At 35.9% G+C, this 13,911-nt stretch overlaps 2 protein-coding genes across 3 annotated transcripts; both read left to right on the forward strand.

Moving 5' to 3' along the window:
* The first annotated feature begins 2,007 nt into the window (after window positions 1–2,007).
* LOC122007198 (plastidic glucose transporter 4-like) lies at window positions 2,008–7,668 on the forward strand. 2 transcript variants are annotated; one of them, XM_042563012.1, is made up of 14 exons: window positions 2,008–2,127; window positions 2,214–2,487; window positions 2,735–2,846; window positions 3,053–3,120; window positions 3,305–3,437; window positions 3,510–3,609; window positions 3,696–3,808; window positions 5,141–5,234; window positions 5,321–5,474; window positions 5,658–5,804; window positions 5,903–5,976; window positions 6,896–6,984; window positions 7,090–7,204; window positions 7,368–7,668. In XM_042563012.1, exons 2-14 carry the CDS (start codon window positions 2,343–2,345, stop codon window positions 7,548–7,550), a joined length of 1,527 nt encoding a protein of 508 aa, XP_042418946.1. In that variant the 5' UTR covers window positions 2,008–2,127; window positions 2,214–2,342; the 3' UTR covers window positions 7,551–7,668. The 2 variants fall into 2 exon arrangements, with proteins under 2 accessions (XP_042418946.1, XP_042418947.1); XM_042563013.1 differs by lacking the exon at window positions 7,368–7,668 and having other exon boundaries at window positions 6,896–7,003; window positions 7,090–7,209.
* Window positions 7,669–8,112: 444 nt separating this feature from the next.
* LOC122007200 lies at window positions 8,113–11,536 on the forward strand. The gene is made up of 7 exons (XM_042563014.1): window positions 8,113–8,406; window positions 8,600–8,685; window positions 8,834–8,980; window positions 9,074–9,182; window positions 10,400–10,523; window positions 10,637–10,907; window positions 11,019–11,536. The coding sequence occupies exons 1-7, from the start codon at window positions 8,277–8,279 to the stop codon at window positions 11,118–11,120; spliced, it is 969 nt and encodes a 322-aa protein (XP_042418948.1). The 5' UTR covers window positions 8,113–8,276; the 3' UTR covers window positions 11,121–11,536.
* Window positions 11,537–13,911: the final 2,375 nt, after the last annotated feature.

The following is a 13,911-nucleotide window of genomic DNA, read 5'->3' on the forward strand; positions in this document are numbered from 1 at the left end:
TTTGAAATTTAAGTTTAGTCAATTTAATCCCTTAACTTCCATCAAATAAATGATTTTTAAATTATTAAAATTTTTATAATGAATTTGAGATTATTTTTATCGAGTAATTCCACAAACTTTTTAATACATATTTTTTAAAAACATATATATTTTGATAATTTTTTTTTTTGTAAAATTGATTTTTAAATCATTCATTTCAGATGAATACAAATTGATTTACAAATACTCTAAATAGAATATTTATTTTTTAATATCAAAAAGTTTTTTTAATAAAAAATTTTGATTAAGCCTTTTTTAATAATGATTAATTACAAAGATAATCATATTTTGGTTCCTCCGTATTCAGTCAAACTCATAAAAAGAGTAATCTTCTTGCAATAACTTATTTTTTAGGGTGTCAATTTAGATATATTGAAATAAGAATTTTATAAAAAAAAATCTCAATTCGAATCAAATCCTAATATGAAGATCTTTTGAAAATTGCAAACCTAAACATATGAGTTAAAAATTATGATCCCTCAAAATTTAAAAAGATTATTATTTTTACTTTAGATTAAATTATGAGATATATTCTATATTAAATTAAAATTTTACAATTCATTATTAGATGTAACTTATAAACTCTATTTTTAATTAAAAATTATTATTTAAAATACGAAATCTAGTTGTTATATGCGTTAGTTACATAATTATAATTACTATAACTATATGGCAATTTAATTATAATAGCTATTAAATCATAGCAAATACAACTGTATAACCTCGTAGCTACTATAACGTATCCATCCAATTTTGTATTCAATTTAGATGGAAGGCATGATTTATCATATTAGAAGATAATTTTATTATTTCAAAGGTGATATGTCATTTAGATTAAAAAAAATTACGCTCCTTTAGCTTTCCAATAAAAAAAAGGAATCCCTTTTAATTTTGCCCAACTTTTAATATATATTTTTAAAAATATTTTGATAAACAATGTAAATTAATTTTTAAATTATTCATTTTAGATTAATATTGATCCTGTCCGAATGCTGAATCAACGGACGCTGGGCACGTGACGCTTTCGGCTGCTGACGTGGACCTTCGACTGGTTACACGAACCTCCGGCGAACCTGCACAGAAGTCGGGCCGGGAAGGGGTTCCCAGCGGCGACCCTCCGACGCTCAAGTCAGGCAAGCAAACAATGAAGAAAGTGGCTCCAGAGGTGTTCAACGCGTACCTCCGGCGAAGTATGCGACCCTTTATATAGAGCGGCGAAAGAGCTCCTGCACGTCCACCGAGGTGCATACGTGTCCGCAACCCATACCTCGGTATGTGTCTGTCAGAAAGTTTACCTGACGCCATACTGCTACAGTCCGAGTATGTCCTTGATGAGACAACAGAACCCCTCGTTGTCAGACTTGGAGTATGGCCTAGCCATAGGTCTTGACGGCTGTCAGAAGGTGTTCTTGTCTATCTTTACCCCCCACAGGTCGGGACATCCGTCCGTCCGGCTGGACGGGGAGTTCACGCGCCGGCCGGACGGACCTCATCTCACGCCCTGGGCGGACGGAACTCCCCTCCCGTCCGAACTGCCATTTACTTCGATATGCTGGGGAGAATTTCGGTAGGGTGCTATGTATGGACTGTTAACAGTATATCACCTTCTCCTAGGCCTTCCGCTCGGCTCCTTGCTACTGTTCCACTGAGCGTCGGAACCCCGACTCCCGCCGGGGCGCCTCTTACCGTCAGATATTCCTCGGTCAGCCGGCCGGGAGGTTCCGACCGGCTCACAAAACGTCTCCGGTCGGCCACCTGGCCCTTTGACTTCTGCGGGGCGTTGACTCCTCAAAATAAGGGTCCGCGGTTCTAACCGCCGGATCAAATACAAATTGATTTATAGATACTCTAAATATAATATTAATTTTTTAATATCAAAAAGTTTTTTTTGTTAAAAAATTGATTCATTAAAAGATTATTTTAAATAAAAAAAGGGTAATTATATGCGCCTTTTTTTTTATCATTATTAATTACAAAGATATATTTCAATATCTGTTTCCCTCTCTCTAGTCGCCGGAGATCGATCTGCTCAAAGATCGATCATTTTTTGGTTTCTGAAAGCTTCGATCGAGCCTCCATATTCTCTAGGTCAAACTCCGATCAAAAGAGTAATCTTTTTGGTACCTTGTGGCTGAATTTGTCCCTATCAAGGTCAACTCTTCTGTGTATAACAGGAAGGAATCAAGGAATCGCCGAGGAGGCATGTGGCAGAGTGCGACGTTTGCGGCTGTGAAAGGCTGCGTAGGGTTTCGCCTGGTCTTGGCGTGATCAGGGAGATCTGGCCGGGGTCAAACAGATCGTCGATGGCAGACGCTGGATTCTGCTGTGGGAGTTCGCCGCTCAGATCTTCGATCACTCTCGGAGTGGAGATGGCGCGATTGAAGAGCGGCGTGGAAGGGATTTTTAGGTCGAGAGAAAGAGCTCGATACGCAAAAGTCCAAGCGACTGGTTTGTTCTATCGAACTTTCTTTCATTTACTTCTCTTTCTTTGCTTATCTAATCGTCGTGAATCATACATCAAAGTTGCTTTTTGTTGCTTGTGCGGTAGGAAATAATGGAACTGATATTTCATTTCATCGATTCCTTTGTTTGGGATCACAGGATCGTATAAACTCAGCATACTAGCAAAGTAACAATTTTGTTTTCTAAAGACTGTGTGTCGATAGCCAAGTGTTATGATTTTGACTGGTCTCAGGTGAGCTTGAGGATCTACCCTCTGATAAACTACAGAAGAAAACATCTGCGAATGTGCTTCCGTATGTTGGTGTAGCTTGCTTGGGTGCCATTCTGTTTGGATACCACCTTGCGTATGTTACTGACTGCTATTAAAACTACTAATTATGTAATTCTTCATCTTGTTTTTCTTCTCCAGTATATCCTGATAACCAATCCTATGCTAGTTAGCTGAACTTGCATGAAAATCCTTACTATAAGAAATGCCATTTTCCTATGTCTACATTTCAATTTGATATCCCGATTTTAACATTTTTGTTATTGCATCTTCACTTTGCAGTGTGGTAAATGGATCACTCGAATATCTTGCAAAGGACCTGGGAATCGCCGAAAATACTGTAGTACAAGGTGTGTTCATGTTTTTCTATTACTTAGTAATCATATTATTTGATTTCATTGTTTATTTCATTTGAATGCAATTTGCTTTAGTAGACTTCGATAATCTCGCCAATAGCTTTAACTGATCCTTGCCAACTAATTTAAGTTACTAGTTCATTAGCTTCAACTTTCTTTCATTTTGATCTACCTGCAGGTTGGGTTGTTAGCATAGCCCTTGCTGGTGCAACAATAGGTTCTTTCACTGGAGGTGCATTGGCTGATAAATTTGGTCGGACTCGGACTTTTCAACTCAATGCAATTCCCCTTGCAATTGGTGCATTTATCAGGTTTCATGACACACTGAAAACTTTGAAACTTAGCTGTTTGATCTTGTCTCTAATTTGATGGAGATTTTGCAGTGCAATAGCCCAGGATGTACGAACAATGATAATTGGTCGATTGCTTACTGGAATTGGGATCGGCATCTCTTCTGCTATTGTGCCACTGTACATATCCGAGGTTCCTGATCTTGTACTCTTCTGATGATTATACTACAAAAAATTGGTGTGTCTGTCATGTGGCTAAACTGCACCTGCTACTTTCAGATATCTCCAACTGAAATCCGTGGAGCTCTTGGATCAGTAAACCAGCTTTTCATTTGCATTGGAATTCTTGTGGCATTGGTAGCTGGATTGCCATTATCTGGAAATCCTTTATGGTAACTTGTTTTTATCACCGTATCTGTTTTGTGGCACATAGCATCTTAAAATTTGTAGTTCAATTATTTAAGTTTAATATCTTGTTAAGGATGTGCTTCTTGTCACTTACTTGGTGAATTTACTAGTTGTGAAGTGTTTGTTACACAGACAACGAACTGAATTTCTTGCCCTTGTAGAAGGCATATATTAAAAGGGAAAATAAAAGAATTAATGACATATCAGTGTGTTAATTCTCGAGTCCTATCTTCTCACGTTTTAGAATGGTAACTAAGTTGAAGAAGAAAAATAATTGTTGACAATTGGAGAATGCTTCTGTTCATACCTTATGAAAATTTTATGGAAGAAAGTAATTGAATATATCAGACAACCATAAACTAAACTGGATGATCCTTTTAGTTCCATAACTGCATCCAAATCAAATAACAGTTACTTTTCAGTGTCTTCCATTTTCTTTTTCATTAAAATTCATTTGCCCAATTTTTAATGCTTTAAAATGGTAGCCGGGTGATTAAATCTGATATTACTTTTTGTGTATCTTTAAATTTTTACCAACATGCACTTATTGCTCTAGATGCTGGTTAGTAATTTTGCTTAGTCAAATAATTTCTTTGCTAATTTTCCATCCTCACCATGATTCACTGGAAAGCCAATTAATATTTTATAACATTGCTGTTAGGATAAGCTTTATAGTTTGTGCTGTTATGGTCATGTATCTAGGTTAGCATAGTTTTGTCTTATGTTCTTATCTAGTACCTGATTAAACAAAAAATATTTGGTGATATTCATGTAATCCATGTAGATCATAATTGCAAATCCTGGAGATACTCCAAGTCCTTGGACAGCAAATTAGAACTGATGAAAGGTGGATTTTCCCTCTTGATTTCATCCATGTAGTCATTACTGCAAATCTTGGATATACTCCAAGTTCTTGGACAGCAAATTAGAACTACTAAAAGGTTGAGTTTTCTCATGAATTAACCTAGAACTCTTAGTTCCTTACAAGTTAAAATATTCGATACTATTAAAAGCATGATAAACAATTGCTTGAAGTTCTTACTTTATACCTCAACATCTTACTTTTTATTGTCTCTTTGATGGCACCTTACCCTCTTCTCTTTGTGACAAGATACATCTGAAATTTGGTAATACTGATTGTCATCATAATCTTAATTGGTCTAATTTTGTCTATTTTTTCACTGTGTTGTTATTGCGCTTCTTTCATGATAGTCTTAATCTAGTTTACATTCTTGTCCTTTTAGAATCGCATGGTGTAAGCATCTTTCCTTATGACCATATTTTGGTGTCCTTATGTAATTTTGACCTTCCATCAGGTGGAGAACAATGTTTACCATTGCAATCATTCCCTCGGTGTTGATGGCAGTAGGGATGGCTTTCTGTCCAGAAAGCCCTCGGTGGTTGTTTCAGGTTCATTTTTTTTATTTCGACTTAAAGCAATGTGATTATCGATCTTTGTTGCTTACCCAACGTTCTTGTCATCTTGTGTGCTGCAGCAAGGAAAACTTTCTCATGCTGAAACAACTATAAGGAAACTATATGGCAAAGAAAAGGTTGCCGATGTTATGTATGAGTTAAGGTCAGGTGGTGAAGGTTCAGCTGAACCAGATGCTGGTTGGCTCGATCTTTTCAGTAAGCGCTATAGGAAAGGTACTCTTGATAATATTTTAGTTGCCTGGATCTGTTATAATGTTTTTCCCATAGAAAATTTCTATTTCAGCCTCTGCATCTGGCTTACAAGCATTCTTTCTTGTAATATATATTTTGTTCTTTGCTTCTTCATGGTAGCATCATTTATTATAGCTAGTTCTCTCAGCACATTACCAATTGCAGTTGTTAGCGTTGGAGCCACATTGTTCTTGTTTCAACAACTGTCTGGGATAAATGCTGTTGTCTACTATTCTACATCTGTATTCCGCAGTGCGGGAATTGCTTCTGATGTCGCAGCTAGTGCTCTTGTTGGGGCATCAAATGTTTTGGGTATGTGTTTCATGTTTAAATGTAAACACAACAATTTCTAGTTCAAGTCATTTGCACAGCATAACCTATGATTCACTATTAATATGCAATTGTTACAGGGACTGCTGTTGCATCTTCTCTGATGGATAAGCGAGGAAGGAAGAGCCTCCTAATAACAAGTTTTTCTGGAATGGTAGTCCTTTTTCGCTTGCCTATATTATCGATCTCATTAAAGTATCACGAGCTTAGAAACAATTTTTTTTTCGACTTGGTTTATTTCTGCAATTTGGAGTAGTAGGCATTTGATATCATTTTGAAAATCTGTTTTTGCTTGGCTTCAAATTGTTGTCGTTCAATGACTTTATAGTATCTAAGAAATCATGTACTTTCGGCTGAAGGCTACTGAATTAACTCTAGGAAGTTTAGTCCTCTGTTTGTATTTGCCGTTCGTTTATCTTCATGGATGTAAATATTTTTGACAAGATATAATGTAGAAAGATAAGTTCGATGGCTACTATTTGCAAACACCAAGGTTAACTTGTTCTCTAACAAAATTTAGTTTTCCCTCATAACTTGTCATCGATTTAAGGTATAAAGTAAAGCATGCTTCACCATTTGTCATCCAACTTCTCATGTCTCCCTTCTGAGCTGATAAAGTGTTACATAGCCATTATGTTTAGCCCATTGATTCCTCGCATTACAGAGCAATATAACTGTCTTGAGCTTATTTTACTATTACTATTAGCGCGCACAGCCTTAATAAATTTGTGGTAGCTGTTTCAATAACTGTAGTTTGTGGGAGATAATCACTGGATTCCCCAAGTCAAAATGGTTATGAGACATTTTTTCTAGCATTTCTAGCTACTTAACTCAATGTTACTATCTATACACCAAAAAATGTTTGAGATGTGCAAGTTCTTGTTCTAAGAGTCCATGATGATTGCTTGATAGAGGAAATCAAGATGAAAATAGCTAAATGCATAACATTGTAGGGAACTTTAAAATGCTTCTCTTAAATCTGTTATGCTCCTGAAATATGATTGTTTAAATGACTCTTTTCAGAAGTTGATTTCCCAACACTAATATTTGTCTCGTAATTTCTATTTCTGTAGGCTGTTTCCATGTCTTTGCTTTCCTTGTCTTTCTCATGGAAGGCACTTGCTCCTTATTCAGGAACCCTTGCGGTCCTAGGCACCGTCTTGTAAGTGAATGGAACTTCGGTAGAATTCGCATCTCTTCCCCCTTTTGTACGTGATTTTGTACTTCTTCATCGTGGCTCCAACTTTGTTAAATTGTATTGCAACAGATATGTGCTGTCCTTTTCGCTGGGCGCTGGCCCGGTACCGGCTCTTCTCCTCCCGGAGATATTTGCCTCTAGGATCCGAGCTAAGGCAGTCGCATTGTCTTTCGGTATGCATTGGGTAAGAGAATTCCATCGCCTGGTGCACCATTCTCAAACTGAATCATAAGGGATCAATGTAGCCGAGTCTACAGAATGCAAACTTTGCCTTCAATTGTACAAATGCAACAAGTTTGATCGATCGGTCTGAGCCGTTTGTACTAACTCGAATCCTTTTATCGCAGGTCTCCAATTTCATCATCGGTCTCTACTTCCTCAGTGTAGTGAACAAGTTTGGAATCAACAAAGTCTATCTGGGATTCGCGGTGGCATGCGCTCTTGCTGTTCTTTACATAGCCGGCAATGTCATGGAGACCAAAGGGCGGTCACTTGAAGAGATCGAGCGCGCCCTCAGCGCTGAAGTTTGATCCAAAGAGCACCTAAAACCTCTCCGACCGCAAACATCCATGATCAAATTAGTGTCATGTAGTTTTTGTTGATCTTAAAGCATGCTTCTCTATTTATGCATTGCAAGTTTTTTTGATATTTTTTTCAACGATTTGAATCGGGCGGAATGAACTTTCCTCTCCTTACTCAAACTCATGTCCTTGTCTCGTTCGAAAATAATCTTTCACAGTGTTGTTGCAAGGTCGATCGGGCGGCTCGTGAGGTTGATCATGTCGATCGTGAGTGATCTCGCAACGGTGAGGTCCGGTGAGGTGGTTGCAAGCCATTGTGAACTTAGTCACAAAAGAAATAATTGATATTATTTTTTTACTATAACAATGGAATAACTTGTGTACTAACATATTAATTCATTCAAACAAATTTTTAAATAATTTATATAATGTATTTAATGAATATGTGTTAAAATTATTATATTAAATTTAGTAATTAATCCGATAAAATTTGGGGCTTATTGAAATGTAAAGCCCATTAGGCCTGTTTAAATTTAAGCCCGTTAAGCCAATCCTACCTAATTCGTCGTCTTCCCACTTCTCTCCGATTGGAAGCGAACCAAAGAAGAGAGGAAGAGGACAGTCTCTTCTTCTTCTTCTTCTTGATTTGGTTGAATCGAAGTGCGTACTCTGTTACTGTGTAATCTATATCTGTAGATATAGAATTATCGGCTAGATCCACTGAGGATCCGGTCAATGGTCATGGCGGAGGAGGGGAGCTCTACCGCTCTCATGGCGCCGGCCCCCGTCACCGAACCCGACGAGATCGACCTAGAAGCTGGACCCGGAGAGCAATTCCAGTGCCGGATCTGCCTCGAAACTGACGGTCGTCTACCTTGATTCTACTGTTTGCCATCTTTTTAATTTATTTACTTTTTTTTATTTTTAATTTCTTGCAACAAAATATTGAGCCTTGATCCTGCATCTTGGTTTTTGAAACAAAATTCCGGAGTTGATCAAGGTTCTGTGGTGATTAATATATTTCGATCAAAATAAAAAATTGGATTTTGGATCTTCAGGACGGGATTTCATAGCGCCATGCAAGTGCAAGGGGACTTCCAAATACGTCCACCGTGAATGCTTGGACCACTGGCGTTCTGTCAAGGTGAGTGAATTGTGAGCCTGGAATTATGCTTTGAGGTTTAGAAGTCTTTGCTGCAGATGCAAATCGTTGGTTGTTGATTCTTTAGATCAATTAGTGAAACATATGCAGTTCTAAGGTAGCTAATCATTTGTCTTTTCCATTTTCTCAGGAAGGTTTTGCATTTGCTCATTGCACAACTTGCAAGGCTCCTTACTATCTGAGGGTTCATGTTCATGCAGACAGGAAATGGAGAGTCTTGAAGTTCCGATTCTTTGTTACCAGGGATATGCTAGTTATATTTGCAGCTGTTCAACTTGTAAAACTTGATTCTTCATGCCATTTTTGATGTATTTAGACAATTTTAACAAAAAAAAAAAACACTAAATCATCATCTGTAAATTTGAGGCAGATAATTTCTTCATTGGCATATGCGGTCTATTTGATCGATGGCTCTCAAGACAGTTGGTTGCGGTTGGCTTGGGGCTTTGACAATGAAATTAGTTTCTACTATATATGTGGTAAACTTCTTAACTGTTAGAGCACTTGATAATAATTTTATCTGTTGATTGAATTACTAAGATGCTGTCCCACTTTGGTCCTTGTTGTTGAACATTGTTATGATTTTTATTGTTGATTGAACGCAATACATTGGATGAAATTGTTAGTTCATCTCATCTGTCGCAATAATTTGTGTACGTATATAACATTTGGATCTTATTTTGTGATATGTAACAGCTATATCATACAAAATATCTGAATTTTCTTGCTAATCTGTGTTACCTTGAAACAACATGCTTTCTTCTATAGTTTAGGATTTTGTGGTTGACTAGCACGAAATGGTGGGTAGACAAATGTTGGAATTTTGTGAGAAAGTCAGGTCAACCAATGAATACCTGACTATAAAATTGTAGAAAACGAAAGCACGATTTTTGTGAATGGAAGTGAGATTACTTAAACCATGACAAACTTAAACAGTATCACATCTTTCAAGATGAAATTTCTCTGCAATGAAGAGGAAATCTAGCTGAAGTTTCAATATGTCATAAGTTTCAACTAAAAACTTAGTTATTTCTTATATAAATAAAGCACAAAAAACCTAGACCAAAAGGAATTTAAATAATATTATGCTTGATAAAGTATACAGAGCTATTCAGGACGTCAAAGTCTCCTACTTGTGTTGAGAAACAGCATCAACAGTTGATATTATCTTACAGTGCACAATAGTCATTTCAGACATTAGGTTTAAGACGTAAGATTCATTTGTTGCTTCTACACAACAGTTAGGCACTTGTTTTGTTAATTAACCATGTTTCGACAACATAAATCAAGAGTTCAAAAGAAGAAATAGGATATTTCTATTAGAACCACAAACAATTGTGATTCCAATGATAGCCTCCTGATTATAATTCGCCATATGGAAATTTCTAATTCCAATAATTCTTCACAACTTATAAGGTAGTTCTATGAATTCAAATAGAGGAATATATGTGATAATGGTTGTACCATGCTGCATCTTATTTGTCAAATTTTAGGGTCCTATGACCTTCTCCCCCTCTATATCAGGTGATAGTAAATCTCACCACACTATGATCAAAATTGAATTTAGCACATGCTCTTAACTCTTTTCACTTGTGTGTTAGACACATCTCCTCCATAAGCATTTTCATATTTGGTCTTTTAGATGAGACAGATTCTTGTTTATGCTTTTCCTAATCGTACTTGCTTGCAAATGTAGGGGCATTATTATTTTTTGCTCTGCTTGGATTGTCCGGATGCTTTATTACCTGTTATGATCGAAGAGTGCGAAATGATTTGGCTCAGCCGTGTCGGGAATTGTGTCTTTGTTGCTGTCAACCAGGGTTTGCATCTCTCTTCCTTGGTTTTCAAAGTTTTCAAATTTACGCCATCATCTTCCTTTGTTTCCTTTGACGTGCATCTCTCCATATTAGAGGTTCTCTTTTTCCTCTTTCAGAATGTGCGCCGACTGTCATCTCCCGGGCACGCTTTGCATGTGGACTGACTGTACCACTTGCTTTGAAAGTTGTGCGAGTACAGCAGGAGAATGTGGATGCTTAGGAGGGGCTGGTGAAGCCGGATTACCATTGCTCTTTGTCGTAGCGCTAGTTGTTCTTGGGCTCTTCACTGTCATTGGCATATTCTATAGCGTTCTTGTTGCAACGATGGTTGGCCAAAGAATTTGGCAGCGTCATTATCACATTCTTGCTAAGCGGATGCTAACAAAAGTAAGTTTGGTTTTTTACTTAGTTACGAATGAAAAAAATCTCCTCGTTCTGTTGCATTCAGAGAGATTATCGAATCTGGATAGCTATTTCTTGATGTGTGAATGCACACAGGAGTACGTCGTGGAGGATGTCGACAGCGAGGGCACTGATTGGTGCCCGCCCCCACTACCACCGGAGCATATTCAGCAGCTCAGGGCACTTGGACTTCTGTAGTCTAACCTTTGAAGACAATATACCATTGTGCTTTAGAAATCCACCGAAGAGACTGGTACAAAAACTACTAGTATCGACAATAGGCGCGACACTTTGAAGATACTACATTTATATTACCTTATCCTCTGTTTTGAGCAGTTGTACTATTACTGTAAACCCTACGTCCTTGTGTAAATGTTCTGAAGATGTAGCTAATCATCCTTTTGCTATCTTCTTTGAACAAACTTTGTCACTTTTCTTCACACAATACAGCATGTAGCATCATTTACAATTTTCTGTGTCGAAAGGCCAAAGATTTGTGATCTTGAGAAGTTGTAAATGCTCAAGATCACCAGGTTGGTGATCTGCTTTTAGATATCAGTCTGTTTTTGCAAACATGCTTCTGGTATCTATAAAAGGATTCTTATGCATTATCAGTTTCTTTTTGTAGTTACATGATAGATTCTGGAATTATTTGGATTTCTGATAGGGGAAAAAAATGTTCAGTCATTTTTAACTCCAGTTGTTTCAGCAACTTCTATGGTTTCTTTCAGTTTACCCCTCATTTGGAATTTTAAGGCGTTATTAACTAATTATCCAAATTGTAGACTATTTTAACTAGTGGTGTAATTTGCATGACAAAGCAAATAAAGAAAGAGAAAATCTTTCATAAATTGGTATTTATTTCTAAAAATAATATTTGCATTTTTGTAAGATTCGTATTCGTTAAGTACACATTAAAATAGTGAATTATTGAACCATATAGCTACAAGTCTCTAAATACCTAAATCATGTATCTAAGTTTTAAGTTTTAAAATTATTAAATTATGTATCTCATATCCATTTTATTTCTCTTTACTATTCCCAATCTATTGATATCATATCCATTTTATTTCTCTTTACTATTCCCAATCTATTGATATCATATCCATTTTATTTCTCTTTACTATTCCCAATCTATTGATAAATTTACCATGTCCCCAGGGCGTAGCACAGATGGGGAGTGCATGGTTCTGTGGCTGAAAGGTCCAGGGGTCGATTCCCGGGGTGTCACTACCTTGGGGTTAACGTCTCCGCTATGCACTTTCCACCTGTGTACCTGCATTTACCTCCCTCCATATCCGTGGGACCGGCTCTAGAGGGGCCGCTGATGTGACGGTTCCATATTTTTTTTTATTGATAGATTTACCAATTGATTACTACAGTATATCAATCAATTGGTAAATCTATCCATCGATTGAGAATAATTTTATTGTCATAAATTTTAAATCTTAACATTTGATTCATATTTAAAAATTTACTGTTCTCAATATAATATGTCAAATTAATGTTTAAGGGTATGAATAAAATAAGAAGAACTAAATGAGCATATATAACCTAGTTCCATATCATTCCGAGCTCTCGACGTTCATAATCCTATTTTGGCAAAAATAAAGAGCTCGGAATGATATAAAATCAGATCTTATATGTTCGTTTAGCAAAAGGTAAAATCTGTCACACCAAAGACCCCACATAGTCGGTCTCACAACTATTTGTGAGGAGGTAAATTAGGAAACTGTAATTAGCCAATGAGAAGGAGGATTTTTTTCTCGATTTTATCGAGATTTGAACCCTTATTACTTTATGATAATAACTTTATTTAGTATTAGTCAACTCAATCTTACCTCGGGAGTTTTAATTTAATTTAATTATCTATGAACAATATAATATTATATGTAAATTAATTTTGTCACGGAGACAATTATAAGGGGTGACTGATGAGTATAATGACTTTTTACTATTTCAGTCATAATTATAATTATAGTGTTAACAGGATTTTGGTCCAATTTAAATCATTTTGATTAAGTATTTTTTATTCATATATAATAATTTTGGTCAAATTATTATTTTTTATATTGTAAAAACTACTTTCACACGTAGCTACTATAATAGGAAATTTATACGGATAGCTATTTTAACTTTTTATAGCAAAGGAACACACTTTTAACCAAAACGATAATTAGAGATGTTGACTTTTTGCCATAAAAGATCTTATGAATACAATAAGGATAATAAGAAGAAGAAAATATTAGTCAACTTAATAAAACATAATTAATTGATTTAAAATTAGAATTAGGAATTCGGCACGTGTCGACCACCTCCATTAATTCGAATAATTAACGTGACCATTAAGCTAGTCAATTTAAATTATTGGATAATTCTTGATTCATCTGGATTCCGAGCCGGTTCAACCCCCAAAGACCAACAAAATCTACCGACTACGGATTTAAGAAACATTCTCCATAAACAAACATTTGACTTTGGTGACCAAGTCAATCAAATCTATCAATAATTTCCATAAATAAACAGTTGACTTGAAGCGCCAAAGAGAGGACAGGTGTGAACCCTAATTAAAGATCTCTAAGTAAGTCATTCATATGGACTTTTAAGCGACTAATTGTCGATGAATAATATATTTTAAGAAATATATTCTAAAAAAAAATCGATTTAGGGTTCTTTAATTTGATAACAATGCATGCATTCATCATCGATGCACATTTTGTCCTAAAGTAGGGAAGCTAAGTCAACTCTATTAAAAAGAAGGAAAATCTAAATACACGAGTAAACAAATAATAAATAAAAAATAAAAATATCATAAGAACAGCTGTTTTTTTTTACCTAACCGCGTATTATTTAACCGTATAGGCATATTTTAAGATTTCTAACCTAATTTTTATATATAATATCTAAATCATATATTTTTGAAATACTCTCCTCTTTCTTTTTAGGTCCATCAATAAATTTCATCTGAAATTATTTGATAGATATAGAG

Source organism: Zingiber officinale, chromosome 7B (genome assembly GCF_018446385.1).
Source record: "Zingiber officinale cultivar Zhangliang chromosome 7B, Zo_v1.1, whole genome shotgun sequence".
Lineage (NCBI taxonomy): Eukaryota > Viridiplantae > Streptophyta > Magnoliopsida > Zingiberales > Zingiberaceae > Zingiber > Zingiber officinale.